This window comes from Lithobates pipiens, unplaced genomic scaffold, assembly GCF_037356315.1.
Source record: "Lithobates pipiens isolate NorthernLeopardFrog02 unplaced genomic scaffold, aLitPip1_a1.2 Scaffold_19, whole genome shotgun sequence".
Taxonomy (NCBI): domain Eukaryota; kingdom Metazoa; phylum Chordata; class Amphibia; order Anura; family Ranidae; genus Lithobates; species Lithobates pipiens.
This window is the reverse complement of record NW_027507764.1, coordinates 401476388-401494881: the sequence shown is the minus strand read 5'-3', so window position 1 is coordinate 401494881 and position 18494 is coordinate 401476388. Positions and strand designations below refer to the sequence as shown.

General features: G+C 40.9%; 1 protein-coding gene across 3 annotated transcripts in view; it reads right to left on the bottom strand.

The window, feature by feature from the left end:
- The window catches only part of FAM210A (family with sequence similarity 210 member A), a 97614-nt gene that overhangs the window by 43255 nt on the left and 35865 nt on the right, over positions 1 to 18494 (bottom strand). For all 3 annotated transcript variants that reach the window (XM_077492395.1, XM_077492394.1, XM_077492396.1), the window contains one exon: positions 13148 to 13259. In XM_077492395.1, coding sequence (XP_077348521.1) covers positions 13148 to 13259 — 112 coding nt within the window. The remainder of the gene's footprint in view (positions 1 to 13147; positions 13260 to 18494) is intronic.

The window sequence follows — 18494 nt, the reverse complement described above, 5'->3', positions numbered from 1 at the left end:
GCCTTATCTGACAGAAATGCAGGGGTGCCAATATTTTTTGTCATGACTGTTTCTTGGATGTCCACAGATGCCATGTATTTGATTTGTCTTAAAAGGCAATTGCTGTCTTTACGGATTCCATGTCAAATTTTGGAACTTAATGGATGTGTTGAATGATTTTTCAGTCCAGAATAGGATGAATACCCCTATTGGGCTTCGGTACCAAGAATTCATTGAGTCTGTCTTGTGGTGGTACTGGCACAACAACTTCCAGGTAAAAGAGGTGGTTCACTTTTTTTTTTTTTTTTTTTTTAACAAAAGAGGTGGTTCAGGGCATTCTGCAATCTGTTTTGGGTAGTGTTCAGTTGCTCGGAGAGAAGAAAGTGGTGAATTGGTAGTTAATTAGTGCCCCTGGAAGACGTTACCTATAACGAAACGGCGTAGGGAGGAGCGACGTACTGACGTCACCGCGATCTACGCTGGACCCGGAAGCGACGGGCAGCGTTACTAAGCCGGCCGGCGAATTTGTTTGTTTTACAAAGCAAAGTTTTTTCTACTTGATGTAAGTGCAATCTTTTTTATTATATTAAATTTCGTGACTATATCACACTATGGCGATTCCTTTCATTATTATATGTGCTGGGCAATGAGCGGTGTGGCCGTAGGATTTTTCTAACCATTGGAATAAGCGGTGTGGCCGTAGGATTCTTCTAACCATTTGAACCAAGCGCTTAAAGAGGATACACCCTCCATGCAGTCCTGACTCAGAGGAAGCGTTTTTGATTTGGCGATATCTGGTCTCTGAGATGGGATCAGTGTAGCTGGTAAGTGGCAGTAGTGTTGGTGGTGGAAGTCCTCTTTTTTCCTGCAAACTCTGATGACACTTTTCCTATATCGGTGTGGTGTGTTTAAAACACGTTGGAGATTACAAGCAAAACGTTTTTTGTTGATGGGATGATGGACTAATATTTGAACATTAGTATATGCATTTCCCTGTCTGCACTTTGTTAATATTTTTTGATTTCATGCTTTATTTATTCACTCATTTGCTTCACATAGCATTTATCGGATCAGTATAGCGCAGCTTATTTGGGAATAGTGAATTGGTAGTGTTGAACTTGCACGTCTTGGAAGTCTGTGTCCCAGTGAGAGGCAAACTGCAACAGACGATCCCTCATTCTTAGGGGTGAGGGTGCCTCTTCAGTGTGGGCTATGGGGAAGACTTGATGGCCTTTGTGTGCCATGCCCTGTGCCAAAAGGAAGGGCTGAAGTCTACACATCCCTGTTAAAATGTCAGGTTTCTGTGATGTAAAAAAAACGAGGCAAAGATAAATCATGTCAGTACTGTTCCCACCTTTAATGTGACCTATAAATTGAAATCTTTTAGGGGGGAGGTAAAAACTAAAATAATGTGGTTGCTTAAGTGTGTACACCCACTTATTTTATTTTTATAATCATTTAAAGTTTTTATTGTGTGAACCAGTAAGGACAACACAAATCCAACATTGAAATATGGTAAAGTAAGAACAGGCTGTTACACAAAACCTATAAGAAAGTAGCATCGTCTGTTAGGAACATAGTGAGTAGGATGATATTAACCACTTCCCACCCGGCCAATGTACATATACGGCCGGGTGGGAGCCGCCTACTTCTGATAGGACGTTCAGGAACATCCTTCAGAAGGAGGGGGATCGCGCATGCCCGTGCATTGGCGCGATCCCGATGTGCTCGTGTCACCCGGACACGGCGCATCTCGAATCGGCAGGAGGGCTCTGTGATTGGCCCTCCTGATCACATGACGGCCGTGTCCAATCACGGCCGTCATGTGATGTTAACAGCCGGTTGCTAGGCAATCGGCTCCTCCTCTCCTCACACAGTAGTCATCGCTGAGGATAGGAGAGCAGATCGCTGCAGCCGGCTGGTGATCAGTGAGTATGAGCTGTTTTTACAGCTTTTTACTAACTGATCACCAGTCTAGTGTAAACACACATCACCACACAGTGTAAACACACATGTCACCACAATACACATGTCCCCACACATGTCCCCAAAACACACATGTCCCCAAATAAAAAAACACCTGTCCCCCACATATGTCCCACTAAAATCACATGTTCCAATGATTATCTGCACACATATGTACGTGATCACCTGCACACATCTGTACATGATCATTTGCGTACATATGTCCGTGATCACACAAACCAATTATTATACACTTAACGGAATTTTTTTTTACCAAAAACATGTAGCAGAATAAATTTTGGCTTAAATTTATGACAAAATTTGATTTTATTGGATTTGTTTTAAAATAGAAAAAAGAAAATATATATTTTTTTCCAAATTTCTGCTTTTTTTGCGCTTATATCGCAAAAAATAAAAAAACGGAGTCGTGAATAAATACCACGAAAATAAAGCTCTATTCGTGTGAACAAAGTGATAAAAATTTCATTTGGGTACAGTGTAGCATGACCGCGCAATTGTCATTGAAAATGCGAGAGCGATGAAAGCTGAAAATTGGGCTGGGAAGGAAGGGGGCAAAAGTGCCCTGTATTGTAGTGGTTAACATAACACAACTACATTAGACTGAATTAAAATGCAATAGTGTAAGGCACGAATATCGCAGAGAAGCTGATGTACATGGACAAATTTGAGAAAACTCGCTTATAACTGGCGATGTAGCCACGTTCAGAATTAAGCAATCACATTCAAACTAATGTTAAATAGCAGTCAGTACACAACTGCCATTATTTAAAGTGCCTCTGATTAACCCCAAAACAGTTCAGCTGTTCCAGTAGGTCTTTCCTGACATTATCTTAGTCACATCCTGCAGCAAAAGCCATGGTCCGCAGAGAGCTTCCAAAGCATCAGAGGGGTCTCATTGTTAAAAGGTATCAGTCAGAAGAGTACAAAAGAATTTCCGAAACATTAGATATACCATGGAACACAGTGAAGAGAGTCATCATTATGTGGAGAAAATATGGCACAACAGTGACATTACCAAGAACTGGACATTCCTCCAAAATTGATGAAAAGAAGGGAAGAAAACTGGTCAGGGAGCTGCAGGAATATATGGAAAGTACTAGCTGTGTGGTACATGTGACAGCAATCTCCTGTATTCTTCATATGTCTGGGCTATGGGGTAGAATAGCAAGACAGAAGCCTTTTCTTACCAAGAAAAACATCCAAGCCTGGCTAAATTTAACAAAAACACATCTGAAGTCTCCCAAAAGCATGTGGGGAAAATGGTTTATGGTCGGATGAAACCAAGGTTGAACTTTATGGCCATAATTCCAAAGACGTGTTTGGCGCAAAAACAACACTGCACATCACAAAAAACACCATACCCACAGGGAAGCATGGTGGTGGCAGCATCATGTTTTGGTGCCGTTTTTTTTTTCAGCTGGAACAGGGGCCTTAGTCAAGGTAGAGGGAATTATGAACAGTTCCAAATACCAGTCAATATTGGCACAAAACCTAAGAAAGCTGAACATGAAGAGGAACTTCATCTTTCAGCATGATAACGACCCAAAGCATACATCCAAAACAACAAAAGAATGGCTTCACCACAAGAAGATTAAAGTTTTAGAATGTCCCAGCCAGAGCCCAGACCTGAATCTGATTGAAAATCTGTGGGGTGATATGAAGAAAGCTGTGCACAGTAGATGCCCTCGCAATCTGACAGATTTAATGTGTTTTTGCAAAGAAGAGTAGGCAAATATTGCCACATCAAGATGTGCCATGCAGATAGACTCATACCCCAAAAGACTGAGTGCTGTAATACAATCAATAGGTGCTTCAACAAAGTATTCATTTAAGGGTCTGTACTCTTATGGAACCCTATTCTATTTTTTTATTTTTACTTTTCTCCACCTAAAAGATTTCAGTTTGTTGTTCAACTGAGTTGTACAGTTTATAGGTCACATTAAAAGGTGGAAAAAGTTCTGAAATTATTCATCTTTGTCTAGTTTTTTTACATCACAGAAACCTGAAATTTTTTAACAGGGGTGTATAGACTTTTTATAACCATGGTAGATTTTGAAGTTCAAGCCTGGTTAGAGCAGATAGGTGCTATGCATTTAGAGGAGCTAGTAGCTCCGGAGTAGGTTTTATTTGGGACGTTCCGCTGTGTTAGTAAAACATCCCTACTTGTGACCTCATTGATGAATTGGTCAAGGGCCTCACCAGACATCTTTCTCAGAAAGCAATAAGTGTGAGGTGCCTTTTGTATGCAGCTTCACCTGTCCAAGCTTTTAGTCATAAGATTCTGCAAATGTGAGTTGAAATTAGAGCCATTCTGGAAATTTATCTCAAAACATAAGTTCTAGGGCATACACACAGAAAAGCAGAGAAGGCAATTGCTGTAATTACTCTAAGGACATGATTCTGAAATATAGGGAAAATTTGGATGTTTATTGCCCTAGTCCAGATAGCTGCTGTTTGACATGAAATTGCAGTGAGGGCTGGTTGCAGGGCTGAGCCAGTGTCTCAAATTTCTAATTGCAGAATCTTTGAAAGAAGGAACAACTTCAATATGATCAGGGAGCTGTTTATTTAGAGCAGAGACAGTAGGATCAACCACAGGAATAGCCCACTTCTTTGTAAGCTTTTTACACTAATTATAGTTCAGCAAAGATTTTGAAACAGTTCAAAAATTATTTGTGTGACCCAATTGTCAGACTGCATATTCTATATATGCCATAGATCCGTGACCAGATAATGTTTTGTAGGAGTTTGCTAGTCTCTTTGTACCCAAATGGAAATACAGAGACGAAGAAGTCCAGTTGCACAATTTCAAGGCTTTTGCATGTTGAGTGCAGCTTCCTCCTCAACAAACAGTGCATCCGGAAAGTATTCACAGAGCTTCACTTGTTCCACATTTTGTTATGGTATGTTACAGCCTTATTCCAAAATGGATTAAATTCATAATTTTCTTCAAAATTCAACAAGTAATACCCCATAATGACAACGTGAAAAGTTCACAGCCATTTTCAGTGCTCTCTAGAGATGTTCAATCAGGTTTGAGTCTGGGCCATTTAAGGACATTCACATAGTTGTCCCATAGCCACTCCTTCGTTATCTTGGCTGTGTGCTTAGGGTTGTTGTTCTATTGGAAGATGAACCTTCAACCCAGTCTAGAGGTCCAGAGTGCTCTGGAGCAGGTTTTCAGGTGCCTGGTTTCCACCAGACATGACACTTGCCATTCAGGCCAAAGAGTTCAATCTTTATTTCATCAGACCAGGGAATTTTGTTTCTCATGGTCAGAGTCCTTCAGGTGCCTTTTGGCAAACTCCAGACTGTCATATGACTTTTACTGGAGTGGCTTCCATCTGGCCACTTTACCATACAGGCCTGATTGGTGGAGAGAAGGCCCTTCTCCCCCCATTGCTCAGTTTGGCCAGGTGGCCCCCTCTAGGAAGAGTCCTGATGGTTCCAAACTTCTTCCATTTACAGATGATGGAGGCCACTGTGCTCATTGGGACCATCAATGTACAGAAAAATATCTGAGGCCTTTCCCCAGATCTGTGCCTCGATACAATTCTATCTTGGAGGTCTACAGACAATTCCTTGGAATTCACAGCTGGAGTTGTGCTCTGACATGCACTGTTAGCTGAGGGACCCTATATAGACAGATGTTTGCCTTTCCAAACCATGTCCAATCAACTGAATTTACCACAGGCGGACTCCAATCAAGTTGTAGAAACATCTCAAGGATGAAACAGAATACGCCTGAGCTCAATCTTGAGTGTCATGGCAAAGGCTGTGAATACTTTTGTACAGTGCCTTAAAAAAGTATTCATACCCCTTGAAATTTTCCACATTTTGTCATGTTACAACCAAAAACGTAAATGTATTTTATTGGAATTGTGGCACATAACTGAAGTGGAAGGAAAATGATAAATGGTTTTCAAAATGGTTTATAAATAAATATGTGAAAAGTATGGCTTGCATTTGTATTAAGCCCCCCCCCCCCCCCCCCTCCCGAGTCAATACTTTGTAGAACCACCCTTCTCTGCACTTACAGCTGCAAGTCTTTTAGGGTATGTCTCTACCAGCTTTGCACATTTGCAAAATAGCTCAAGCTCTGTCAGATTGGATGGAGAGCATCCGTGAACAGCAAATTTCAAGTCTTGCCACAGATTCTCAATTGGATCTAGGTCTGGACTTTGACTGGGCCATTCAAACACATGACTATGCTTTCATCTAAACCACTCCATTGTAGCTCTGGCTGTATGTTTAAAGGTCGTTGTCTTGCTGGAAGGTGAACCCCCGCCCCAGTCTCAAGTTTTTGAAGACTTGAACAGGTTTTCTTCTAAGGTTGCCCTGTATTTGGTTCCATCCACCTTCCCATCAACTCTGACCAGCTTCCCTGTCCCTGCTGAAGAAAAGCATCCCCACAACATGATGCTGCCACCACGTTTCATGGTGGGGGTGGTGTGTTCAGGGTGATGTGCAGTGCTCGTTTTGTGCCACACATAGCGTTTTGCTTTTAGGCCAAAAAGTTTGGTTCTGGTCTAATCTGACCAGAGCACCTTCTTCCGCATGTCTGCTGTGCTCCCCACATGGCTTTTTACAAACTGCAAATGGGACTTCTTATGTCTTTCTTCTTACCACTCTTCTATATAGGCCAGATTTGTGTTGTGCACAATAGTTATACATTTATAATTTTCCTTCCACTTCACAATTCTGTGCAGTTTTGTGTTGGTCTTTCACGAAAAAAAATTCCAATAAATACATTTACGTTTTTGGTTGCAACATGACAAAATGTGGAAAATATCTCAAGGCGCTGTACATGTGATTTTTTTATTTTTAATAAATTTGCAAAGATTTTAAACAAATGTCTTTCACGTTGTTAAGGGGTACTGTTTGTAGAATTTTGAGGAAAATAATGAATTTAATCCATTTTGGAAGAAGGCTGTAAGAAAACAAAATGTGGAAAAAGTGAAGAAGCACTCTGAATACTTTTCGGATGCACAGTAGTGACAAACTGGTGAAGAAATATCTTGAGTAGCTTCCTTCAATACTACCTCAATAGCCTGTTCATTTCCTTATGTGTCTTCGTTCTCTAGGACTGACATAAGGAAAACACCCATGCAGGATCCAGTTCCCAAAGCAATATTACATAGTTAGTAAGGTTGAATAAAGACATCAGTCCACCCAGTTCAACCTGATTCACATCTATCCCTACCCTCAAGGAGCCCACACAATCCAAGGTCCCCATTCATATACATTATATTATTAAAAGGCCTTCCCCACAGCATGGTGTCCAGGAAAGGCTACCAAGGTTTTACCAACACTGCCCTTATCTGGATACACTGCTTTTATGTTGGCATTAGAAGACAGTGGGGACTTGATTGGAGAATTGGAAGATACAATTATAAAAGAAAAATAATTATGCTAAGGGTGATCATCTCTGTGAGAAAGACAAAAAGGTCCATCACCTTCAGACACTAGTACAAAACTGAGGACTCATGGAATGGGGTAGGGTTTTAGGAGGGCTCCCAGGGGGTGTGTATGCAAAAGCTTTGCCAGTGTCCAATAAGCTAAAGGTACACACCTATAATCCATGGTGTAGGAATACTCTGCATGTGTCCTGTACTTTACCATTAAGATATACCTATTGATCCTGTCAGATATTCAGCGAGGTTCTCTGCAGTTATTTCAATCAAGTGTTAAGGCTACAGAACACCTCCTGCATGTTATGTAGATGAAGGGGATGTGTCTGCTCTTGGGTGACACACTGCTCCTCTACAAATACATTACAATGATGTCATTGTATAACAGCAGTATGCTAGTGGGGCAAATAAAGGAGAAAATCAATACAGCCACTGGCAAGCTACAAAATAATTTTTTTTTGTTAGATTTGGATACACTTTAAGCATTTGATTAAAGCACAACTCCAGTTCAATTTTTTCGTTTTAGAGCACACAAGGGTTAAACGTCCTACATAAAGGTTTTACATTTCAGCCTCAAATTTTTACTGCTGTTCAGGTTTCCATTTGACAAAACAGAAAGTGATGGAAAATCTCCCTACTTCCCATGTGACACAGCAGAGAGTATAAATCCCCCAGCATAAACACAGCAGCAAAAAAACAAAAACTAAATTTACTATGAGAACATTTAAATAACCTATATCAAAATTTCATCTAAAAGATTACCCTTACCTCCTGACTAGGTAACAGGTATCAGAACAGAATAAAATCATCTCCTCTATGGGGAAAGAGATTTTTAAATCCCATCAAAGTTCTAATCTTTAACCACTTAAGGACCGCCGTATTGCCAATGTACGTCAACACAATGGCACAGGCAGGCACAATCACGTAAATGTACGTGCCTGCCTTCCAGTGGGTGGGGGGTCCGATCGGACCCCCTCCCGTTGGATACGACGGTCCGGTTCGCTCCAGGAGCGCTCCGTGATGAGGGGATGGCCGTTGGTTTTCGGCCACCCCCTCTGGATCGCTCCTGGCCAATGAGAAGCTTCCTCCCACTGTGTATTGTTTACACAGGAAGGAGGAAGTGATGTCATTCTCCTCGGGGTCTTTTTGACCGGACTACGAGGAGAAGACTAATAGTAAGTGTGCACCAACACTACACTGACATGTAGGTACACACAGGCACACAAACCCCCCCCCCCCGATCCCCCCCCCCCGATCACCCCCCGCCCCCCCCAGTCACAGTGTCACTGATTGCATTGATCATTTCTTTACTGACCAATGCATTCAGTGTCAGTTGTGACAGTAAAAACTGTCAGGACAGTTAGTGTTAGGTCCAGGGTAGCCCCCTATCACCCCCCAATAAAGATTTAACCCCCTGATTGCCCCTAGAGTTAACCCTTTCACCCCCTTTTGCCAGTGTCACTAAGCGATCATTTTTCTGATCGCTGCATGTGTCGCTAGGTAGCTAGTTATTTTTTTAGGTTCACCGCCAGGTTTTTATATCGCTAGGTACCCCGATATACTACCCAATAATGGTTTTAACCCCCTGATTGCCACTAGTTAACCCTTTCACCCCCTTTTGCCAGTGTCACTAAGCGATAATTTTTCTGATCGCTGCATCAGTGTCGCTAGTGTCGCTAGGTAGCTAGTTATTTTTTTAGGTTCACCGCCAGGTTTTTATAGCGCTAGGTACCCCGATATACTACCCAATAATGGTTTTAACCCCCTGATTGCTGCTAGTTAACCCTTTCACCCCCTTTCACCAGCGATCACAGTATAAGTGTCACTGGTGACGCTGGTTAGCCAGTTAGTTATTTAGGTTCCCCGTCAGGTTTTTATATAGCGCCAGGGACCCCCATATACTACCTAAAAAAAATTTGAACCCCCTGATTGCCCCTAGTTAACCCTTTCACCACTGATCACCGTATAAGTGTTACGGGTGACTCTGGTTAGTTTGTTTTTTATAGCATCAGGGCACCCACCATTTATTACCCAATAAAGGTTTAACCCCCTGATCACCCGGCGGGTGATATCAATTAGGTTTTAGGGTCAGGGTCTGCGTCGCCCCAGGCAGCGCTAGGTTAGTGCCAGTACCGCTAACACCCACACGCAAAGCATACACCTCCCGTAGTGCTAGAGAATCTGAACAGATCAATATCTGATCTGATCAGATCTATACTAGCGTCCCCAGCAGTTTAGGGTTCCAAAAAAACGCATTGTTAGCGGGATCAGCCCAGATACCTGCTAGCACCTGCGTTTTGCCCCTCTGCCCAGCCCACCCAAGTGCAGTATCGATCGATCACTGTCACTTACAAAACACTAAACACATAACTGCAGCGATCGCAGAGTCAGGCCTGATCCCTGCCATCGCTAACAGGTTTTTTGGTAGCATTTTATATTTAAATCCGGAAGGCAGTGCTTGGTTTTCGGGGTCCCGTACGTGGCCAGGCTCCCAAAAAGTCCCCCACATGTGGTATCCCCGTACTCGGGAGAAGCAGCAGAATTTATTTTGGGGTGTAATTTGACTTCTGCTCATAGCATGTGTGAGCAATATATCATTTAGTGACAACTTTGTGCAAAAAAAAAAAAAGTTTGTAATATTCCCGCAACTTGTGGCAAAATATAAAATATTCCATGGACTCAACATGCCTCTCAGTAAATAGCTTGGGGTGTCTTCTTTCCAAAATGGGGTCATTTTGGGGGGGTTTTGTGCTATTTTGGCATTTTATGGCCTTCGAAACTGTGATAGGTAGTGAGGAGTTAAATCAAAAATTTGCACCATTAGAAATCCTGAAGGTGGTGATTGGTTTTCGGGGTGCCGTGCGCGACTAGACTCCCAAAAAGTCCCACACATGTGGTATCCCCATACTCGGGAGAAGTAGCGGAATATATTTTGGGGTGCAATTCCACATATAACCATGGCATGTGTGAGCAATATATCATTTAGTGACAACTTTTTGTAAAAAAATTTTTTTTTTTTTGTCATTATTCAATCCCTTAGGACAAAAAAAATAAATATTCAATGGGCTCAACATACCCATCAGCAATTTCCTTGGGGTGTCTACTTTCCAAAATGGGGTCATTTGGGGGGGATTTGTACTGCCCTGCCATTTTAGCACCTCAAGAAATGAGATAGGCAGTCATAAATTAAAAGCTGTGTAAATTCCAGAAAATGTACTCTAGTTTGTAGACGCTATAACTTTTGCGCAAACCAAAAAATATACGCTTATTGACATTTTTTTTACTAAAGACATGTGGCTGAATAAATTTTGCCCTCAATGTATGACTAAAATTTAGTTTATTCGATTTTTCTTATAACAAAAAGAAGAAAATATCTTTTTTTTTCAAAATTTTCGCTCTTTTTCCATTTATATCGCAAAAAAAAAAAAATCGCAGAGGCAATTAAATACCATCAAAAGAAAGCTCTATTTGTGGGAAGAAAAGGACACAAATTTCGTTTGGGTGCAATATTGCATGACCGCGCAATTACCAGTTAAAGCAGCGCAGTGCGAAATTGCAAAAAGACCTCTGGTCCTTAAGGTGTTTATTGGTCCGGAGCTGAAGTGGTTAAATACTCAAAAGAAAATAAAAAAATAAAAATAAACACTCTTGTTCACGTGTAAAACTTTAGCTTTAGGGTCAGGACAACCATCAAATATGTTTGGAAACATTACTACTACAGGCATTTTTGTTGGCACCTTCAATTCATGCCAAACTTTACACAGTACTCATTTACATCAGTCCCTGCCTCAAAGAGCTTGCAATCGAAGGTCTCTCTCCTGCATGCACATATACTAGGACCAATACACAATAGACAGAAACCAATTAACCTACTGCCAGGTCTGTGAAGTGTGGGAGAAAATCAGAGTACTTGGAGGTAACATGGGAAAAACATGGAAATGTCCTAGCAGGAATTTGAACCAAGGACTCCAGTGCTGCAAGGCATCTTCTCAGTTCAGCAGGGACGAGCCTAGATTCGATCCATGAAGGAGCAGGCAAGTTGTACCAAAGTTTGGTACTACCAGCCTGTCCTTTATTTTTTCTACATTCAATTACTGCCGGGCAGCTCTGGGATCTAGTGATTTTCTTTCCTTTCACCTGTAGTGGAAGGAGAGAAAATCTGGGGAAACTTTTTTTTAACAAAAGTTTGTTCCAAGAAAGGAAGGTCAACATGACAATACAGACAATTTTAATGCATTGCCCAGCTCCAAATTTGTGTGATGTTTTGTAAACTTTCAGTTGTATGCCATAATTGACTTAGGGCTTGTTCACACATAGTACAGCAACTGCCATTTTGCATATTGGATTAACGCGGCAGCGCTAGGGCACATAAAAAACTTGTTTTCTATGTGTCCCGTTTGCACTGCAATGCAGCCGGCTGCATTTTAGTGCAACACACAGGTAGGCACTGCATGTCACCACACAGCCGAGCAATGCACTGTGCTGCTGTGCAGAGATGGGAATGAAGTGTAACTTTGTGCACTTCAAAAAAAAGTTATAAAACAAAAATGTGATTAGCTGAAACGTGCATCACACCACCCCCACACAGTGGCTCACTGCAGCTGACAACTGACAGCTGACCACACACTAAAACAGACATTTAGCATGGAGCAGTGTGAATGGGGCCCTTACAGTTTCGTTTAACCATTTAAGTAGCTGTGTAAAGTACATTAATGCTATGCCACATTAACAGATGATGCTCCCTATGCAAAAGTTAACACATTCATGTTTAGGCAAGATGGAAGTCAGAAGATTCAGCTGCTTAAAACTTGTCCATAAGCAAGCACAATCATTTTTGCCAAATGTGTGCATTAATGCTCCTAGCAGACGATCCTTCTGTAGGCCTTAAGTCTGTCCTTTTTTCTCCTCTCGACACTGTTCAGCATTCTCAGTGTGACAATTTCAGCAGCATTGGGTGAAAATCATCTTAGGTCTATAGACAATGACATGCAATATGTTGCACCCCGATTTCAGCTTTTAGTCTGATCAGTGAAAGACATTTTGATTGGATACTATGGGTTAATGCACTTTGCTCTTTCCCTTACTGAATAACCCCAAAAGCATATGAATCAAGACAGTAGCTATTATCAGATGATAAAGCAGCTACTGTATTAATGTAATAGCTTTTCCTGTTGGAGAACGTCTAAGAGAGGATGATGCAATAAGAAGGAACTTTCACTAAATGTGGCATGTGTCACTGCCAAATATTTGCAAGCTAAAGAGACAATGAAGAAAGATCACTTACTACTCCCCCGCTAGCCCCAGCTCTCATCACCATGACTCCTCTAGCACGGGGCTGTCAAACTTGCCAGTGCTGTAATGAGCAGGCAATAATGTGGCTTTGTTATCGAAATATATCAGTACAAAAGGGGGATTTAGTATGTACTGGCCACAGCACAGAATGACTGAAGGGCATACTGAGATAATTGATTGCAAGTTATCATTAATCCAGACTTTGATTGTGCAGGGGAATGAATACAGGTCACATAAACAAGCCGTGCAGTGATTGGAGGTGGTCTGCACTCTACGAAGTACTTTGAATGCTACTTCTTATCCCTCTTATTAACTTTTCTAATCAATGGCATGCAAGCTTGCAGTATTTATTTGATCTAACATACAATGCTGTACTTGTTTTTTAAAACCTAAACATCCAATGAATAGAACATTGGGCAAAAACAGGGAAATACATTTCCTTGAATCTATAGATAGAATGATCTAGTTTAAATATTTACCTTGTACAAGGCATAGGCTGTGAGCACATTGCCACTCTCCGAGTTCTTAAGAATGCCAACTATGCTTTCAGGCAAGCCAACGAACTCCAAGAATGGAACCACGTTAATACCTCTGTGGAATGAAGAATACATATACACATCAAATACATATACATATACAAATGTACATTTTTCAAGTTACAAACGTTATGAATTTTCAAAGATGTATTTTGTATAAGCAGTCAAAATAATTTCAATGACACTTTATCTTTAGTCACATTGCCACAATGGGCACTCAAATCTGTCTAGGTATGCTAGAACCTATAGTCCCATATAAGGTAGATCATTTTTAATTATAATGAACAAATACATTACACATCACCATGTACAATACAATTTTATAGTTATTAGGTTCTTTGTAACTTTAATATAAATTGTGTAATTCTGTAACATAACTACTTCTCTCCACTGCTCAAGTAAAACATACAACGTACTCCCCACATTAGAACAACAAGTAGATTTCCACACCACTCAGAACTGAGAAAGGTCTTACTTATTTGTAGTCATTGTGCGCCCTCTGCTGGATCTTTTAGTTTACAAGTAGTATGAATGGATAAACAAGAAAAACCAGCCATAATAAAGTAGAATTTGTACTGCATCACAGTGCTAGTTGCTCCCTCTGCAAGATAAGATGTATACAACAGCAATGTATACAACAGTACTTCATGTTGTAAAGGAATCCAGATGTGCAGTGTTTCTTATTACAACACTGAGACTAACCAAGATTATTGTAATGCCCCTTTCACACAGGCATCATACCGTTCAGTCATGGTAATGCATAGAAAATACAGATTGAGTTTATATCAGTTTTAAACCCTTTTTTACATCCGTCAGCCAGCGTCCTTGGAATACGCCCCCAAAAGTATGCAGCCTGGCTGAAAGAGGGGGGAGGAACCATACCAGGCCACATACCCTCAACATGAGGGGGGTACTATGCTAGGGGGTGACCCCTCCCGAAAAAAACACCTTGTCCCCATATTGATGAGGACAAGGGCCTCTTACCCACAAACCCTGGCCTGGTCATTGCCCTACTCACCCAAAAAAACAGCCAGTAATGAATAAAAATATAACTATAGATTTTGACAAGACCTTTATTAAATTAATAAATGTCCCCCGATGTATATTCATCGTCAATCACATCTGCACACAGGTTTGTTTGTTTTTTTTAAAAACATGTTTAATGTCGCTCTTTTGTTTACATTCTGTCAGGGGGAAATACCCACTGAAAGCAGGGATGAGTCAATGGTTGTTAGGACGCTGGCGGGTACCAGCTCCTAGCAACCAATACAGAAACAAATAAAAACCAGATACAAAAACGGATGTCATCTGTTTACATTCAACAGGACAGAAACTTGTATGGTTTAAAAAAAACAGACCTGAACGGACACGGATGTAAATAGATAATCCTCCATTTAAAATAGGTTTGCCCACCAAAATAAATTGCTGTCTGTTTTTCATCCATCAATGTTCCATACACCCATGCGAAAGGGGCCTAAAGGACTTTTGTGGTTATAAACCCACTCATATAACTTAATAAAATCCGGTTTGTTTCTTAATGTCAGGTACTCCTGTCTGTGTTTTAAAAAATAAAATGCGGTTTATACATTTGCTAGAGTCGTTCGGTGCTCAAGGGTCCCTTTGGCTTTCTCTCCTGCCCGGCTGATAGCTAAAGTGGGTGGGGCCGAGGTTCCCCCGCTCACGTCAGCCAGGATGAAAGGAGGAGATGGGAAGGAGAGAGCCGGAGGGTCACGTGAGCACCGATTGGCGCTAGAAAATAAGATAAAAACGTATAAAAGCACTGTGCTGTATAACATACTTTAACCGCTTGAGGACCAGCCGCTGCAATTGCACTGTGGCAGGCTGGCTCTCCTGGGCAAATCGTCGGGCGCTAGGAGGTGGGTGCCAGCGGCATGACGCCAGAGTGCATGGCCGCAATGTCCTCCGGCCACCCACGATCCCTCCACAGAGAGCCAGAACGGGGATCTGTCAACGTAAAAGGACAGAGCCCTGTTCTGACAAAGGAGGAGAGAGATCTGCTATTCCTAGTGATTAGGAACAGCAATTTCTCTCCTCCTCCAATCAGTCCCACCCCCCCACAATTAGAAACACCTTCCAGGGAACACATTTAACCACTTGATTGCCCCCTAGTGTTAACCCCTTCCCTGACAGTGACATTTACACAGTAATCAGTGCAATGTTATAGCACTGATCGCTGTATAAATGTCAATGGTCCCAAAAATTTGTCAAAAAAGTGATCTGTCTGACGCAATGTCGCAGTCCCACTAAAAATCGCAGCTTGTCACCATTATTAGTATATATAAAAAAAAAAAGTCATAAATATATCTTCTATTTTGTAGACGCTATAACTTTTGCGCAAACCAATCATTACAATTTTTTTTACCGAAAATGTGTAAAAGAATACATATTGGCCTAAACTGATGAATACATTTGTTTTGTTTTTTTCTTGGATATTCATTATAGCAAAAAGTAAAAAATATTGGTGTTTTTTCAAAATTTTCACTTTTTTTGTTTATAGTGCAAAAAATAAATATTGCAGAGGTGATCAAATACCACCAAAAGAAAGCTACATTCGTGGCAAAAAAATAAAATAAAAACATTTTGTTTGGGCACAACGTTGCCTGGTCATTAAGGGGACAAATCCTTTGGGTCCTTAAGTGGTTAAAGCAGTAGGATATTTTTTTCTTTTTTTTAGGTCAACAAACACTTTAAACCTCCAGCTGAGTATCCATTTGCAAATTTCTGCAAAAGCACTGCAATAGCCTAGTTTTTATTCTGAACAAAACTGGAAGTTGAGCTACAATCAAAAGGCGTGTAACAAAACTACACATGAAACATGCTCATGTAAACACATTGTGAACACAGCCTGACATGCCTGTCATTCTAACTAGCTTTGAAATGCAGGTGAAAGCTAAATATTGTTCTTTGTAGTCGTCAAATATTCAGAGAGGACAATTTGGTATGGGTAACGAAAAAAATAAAAAAAGATAAATAAAAATAAATTATATATATGTTATGTTTATGTGGGTACCCAGTTCAGATACATGATCTAAAAAATGATAACCTGTAATCTGAATAAGTTATCTAAATGCCATATTCCAAGTACAAAACTTTCAGCTCACTGAATTAAACCCATATACTGAAACTGGGGCTTGGAATACAAAAATAAAAAGCAAAAAATATTTTAAAAAATATATGCACCATAGAATTTGGTTAGAAAGTCCAAGAGTATTTTTGGGGATGCATCATTTACTTAAAAGGACCGTGTATTTTTCTTATTCATATTAAAAACATCCCCGCACAGCTATTATAAACATAACAAAATATATACAGTGACCACACTGGTGAAATAATGTTACTTGATAACAGAGGATATAAAACAAAATGTAAAGTAAACATACAGTATTACCATTTACATGCGTACTAGATATATACAGAGTGCTCATCCGATTGATGAAAGGGTTTCTTAAGTTCATTAAAAAGTGCTTATTGAGACATCCAACATTATTCACACATTGGGCTGTCTGGGTCAAATACTTGATACTTTAATAGCTTGGAACATATAATGCAAAGGAGTACGCTAAGTTTAGATTGACATTTGGGATCAGTAGCTGCTAGAAAGGGCAATAATGCCAGCTGGTGGAGGAGTAACTAAAACAAACACTTGTACTATAATATATGCTGATGTCAAGTGCTCAGCTTTCCAGCTGTAGGCTGGCTATGTGTTCGCTAGGTCTACACTCCACGTCTATTACACACAGGAAATTGTTTTCCAAAACAGTAACAGATGTTGGAACAATACCATATAACTACAATTTTGGATGTGCACAAATACCAAAAGCAACGTCATCTGTTCAGTTATTTGTGCATACTATAAACAATCAAGCCAACCAATCCGATTTTAGTTATTTTCATACAGGATGGCAAAAAATAAACAATTGACTGCAAGAGAGAAGCCAAGTTTAATTTTAAAACTGAACTTTGGGCAACAAAATCCTCCCTTGCAGTGGGGGCACCCCGTACTGCAAGGGTTAAATGTTCATTTGTGACTGGTACCAGGAAAAAAAAAAAATTATATCTTTTTTTTTCACTTAGCTGTAAAAAAAATACAAAAAATAAAAAAAATAAATAAAAAGACACAGGCTCCTTTAACTATGAAAACAGAGTTATACGGAGCCACCTTCAGGTGACTGGACACTGGCAAACAGAACTGTGGATTGCTCAATATAACCCCTGCCACTCCACGCAAACCTTGATTTTTTAGCAAGCAATAAGGAAAACCCCAGGGCAGAAGGGAGGGTGTCCCGTACTGTGTTCCAAGAAAAGGACTTTACAGGCAATTAAAAAAAATCCTATATTCCTTAAAAGGAGAAGTACAGCCAAAGCTTGTCTGGCTGTACTTTTCTTGTGGATCACAGGAGTGCAGTTCGTTCTGCGCTCCTGTAATGCGATCAGTAGACAGCTGGCTGAAGTCACAGAGCCGGCTCGGGCAAGAGCGTGACAATGAAGTCAGGATCCCCACATGCCTGGACCACCCCCCCAGCTAGCCCCTAAGAGCCTGAGCTGGTTGCTCCCTCCTCCTTCACAGCCCAGCGCTCCAGTGAATTACTGTCACCGGCTCTCTGCTCAGTGAGCACTGAGAACCAAGCGATCGGCAGTGTTTGATTGCTCGGACCAGAGGAGCATACAGAAGGGGACCAGAGGAGGACGGGGGAAATCGGAGGATGGGGGGACCAGAGGAGTGCACGGAGGAGGATACAGGGGACACTCAGGAATGATCAGTGCGGCGACTGGGGGAAGTTATAATCACTGATCTACCTGTGTGGCTTTCAAAAGTAGCTGAAACCCGTGGAGGGGAGAGGAGAAACAGCTGACATGATTATAACTTCTCCTGCCGCCGCACCGATTGTTCGTGAGTGTCCAGGTATCAGATTAGGCATTGGGAGCATTTGCAGGAGTACAAGTACTCCTGCAAATACTCGGTATTGGGACAGCCCTAACAATAGGACACCCATCTTTGGTAAAATATAAAAGATATTAAGCTGACTAAATATATACCCAATATGTCACGCTTTAAATTTGTGCAGGTCCGTGGAATAGCTACAAATATTAAATTATCAAAAGGTGATGCTTTATGGAGAGATCTGGGGTCTATTGGATCCCAGATGTCCCCTCTACCCTCCAAAGCAGCCAATCAAACCAAAAATTGTTTAAACAGCTGCTCTGCAATCCAAAAACAAATTGTAAACAAATTGAAATCAGAAGTAACAAAACTCTCATCACTTTTGGT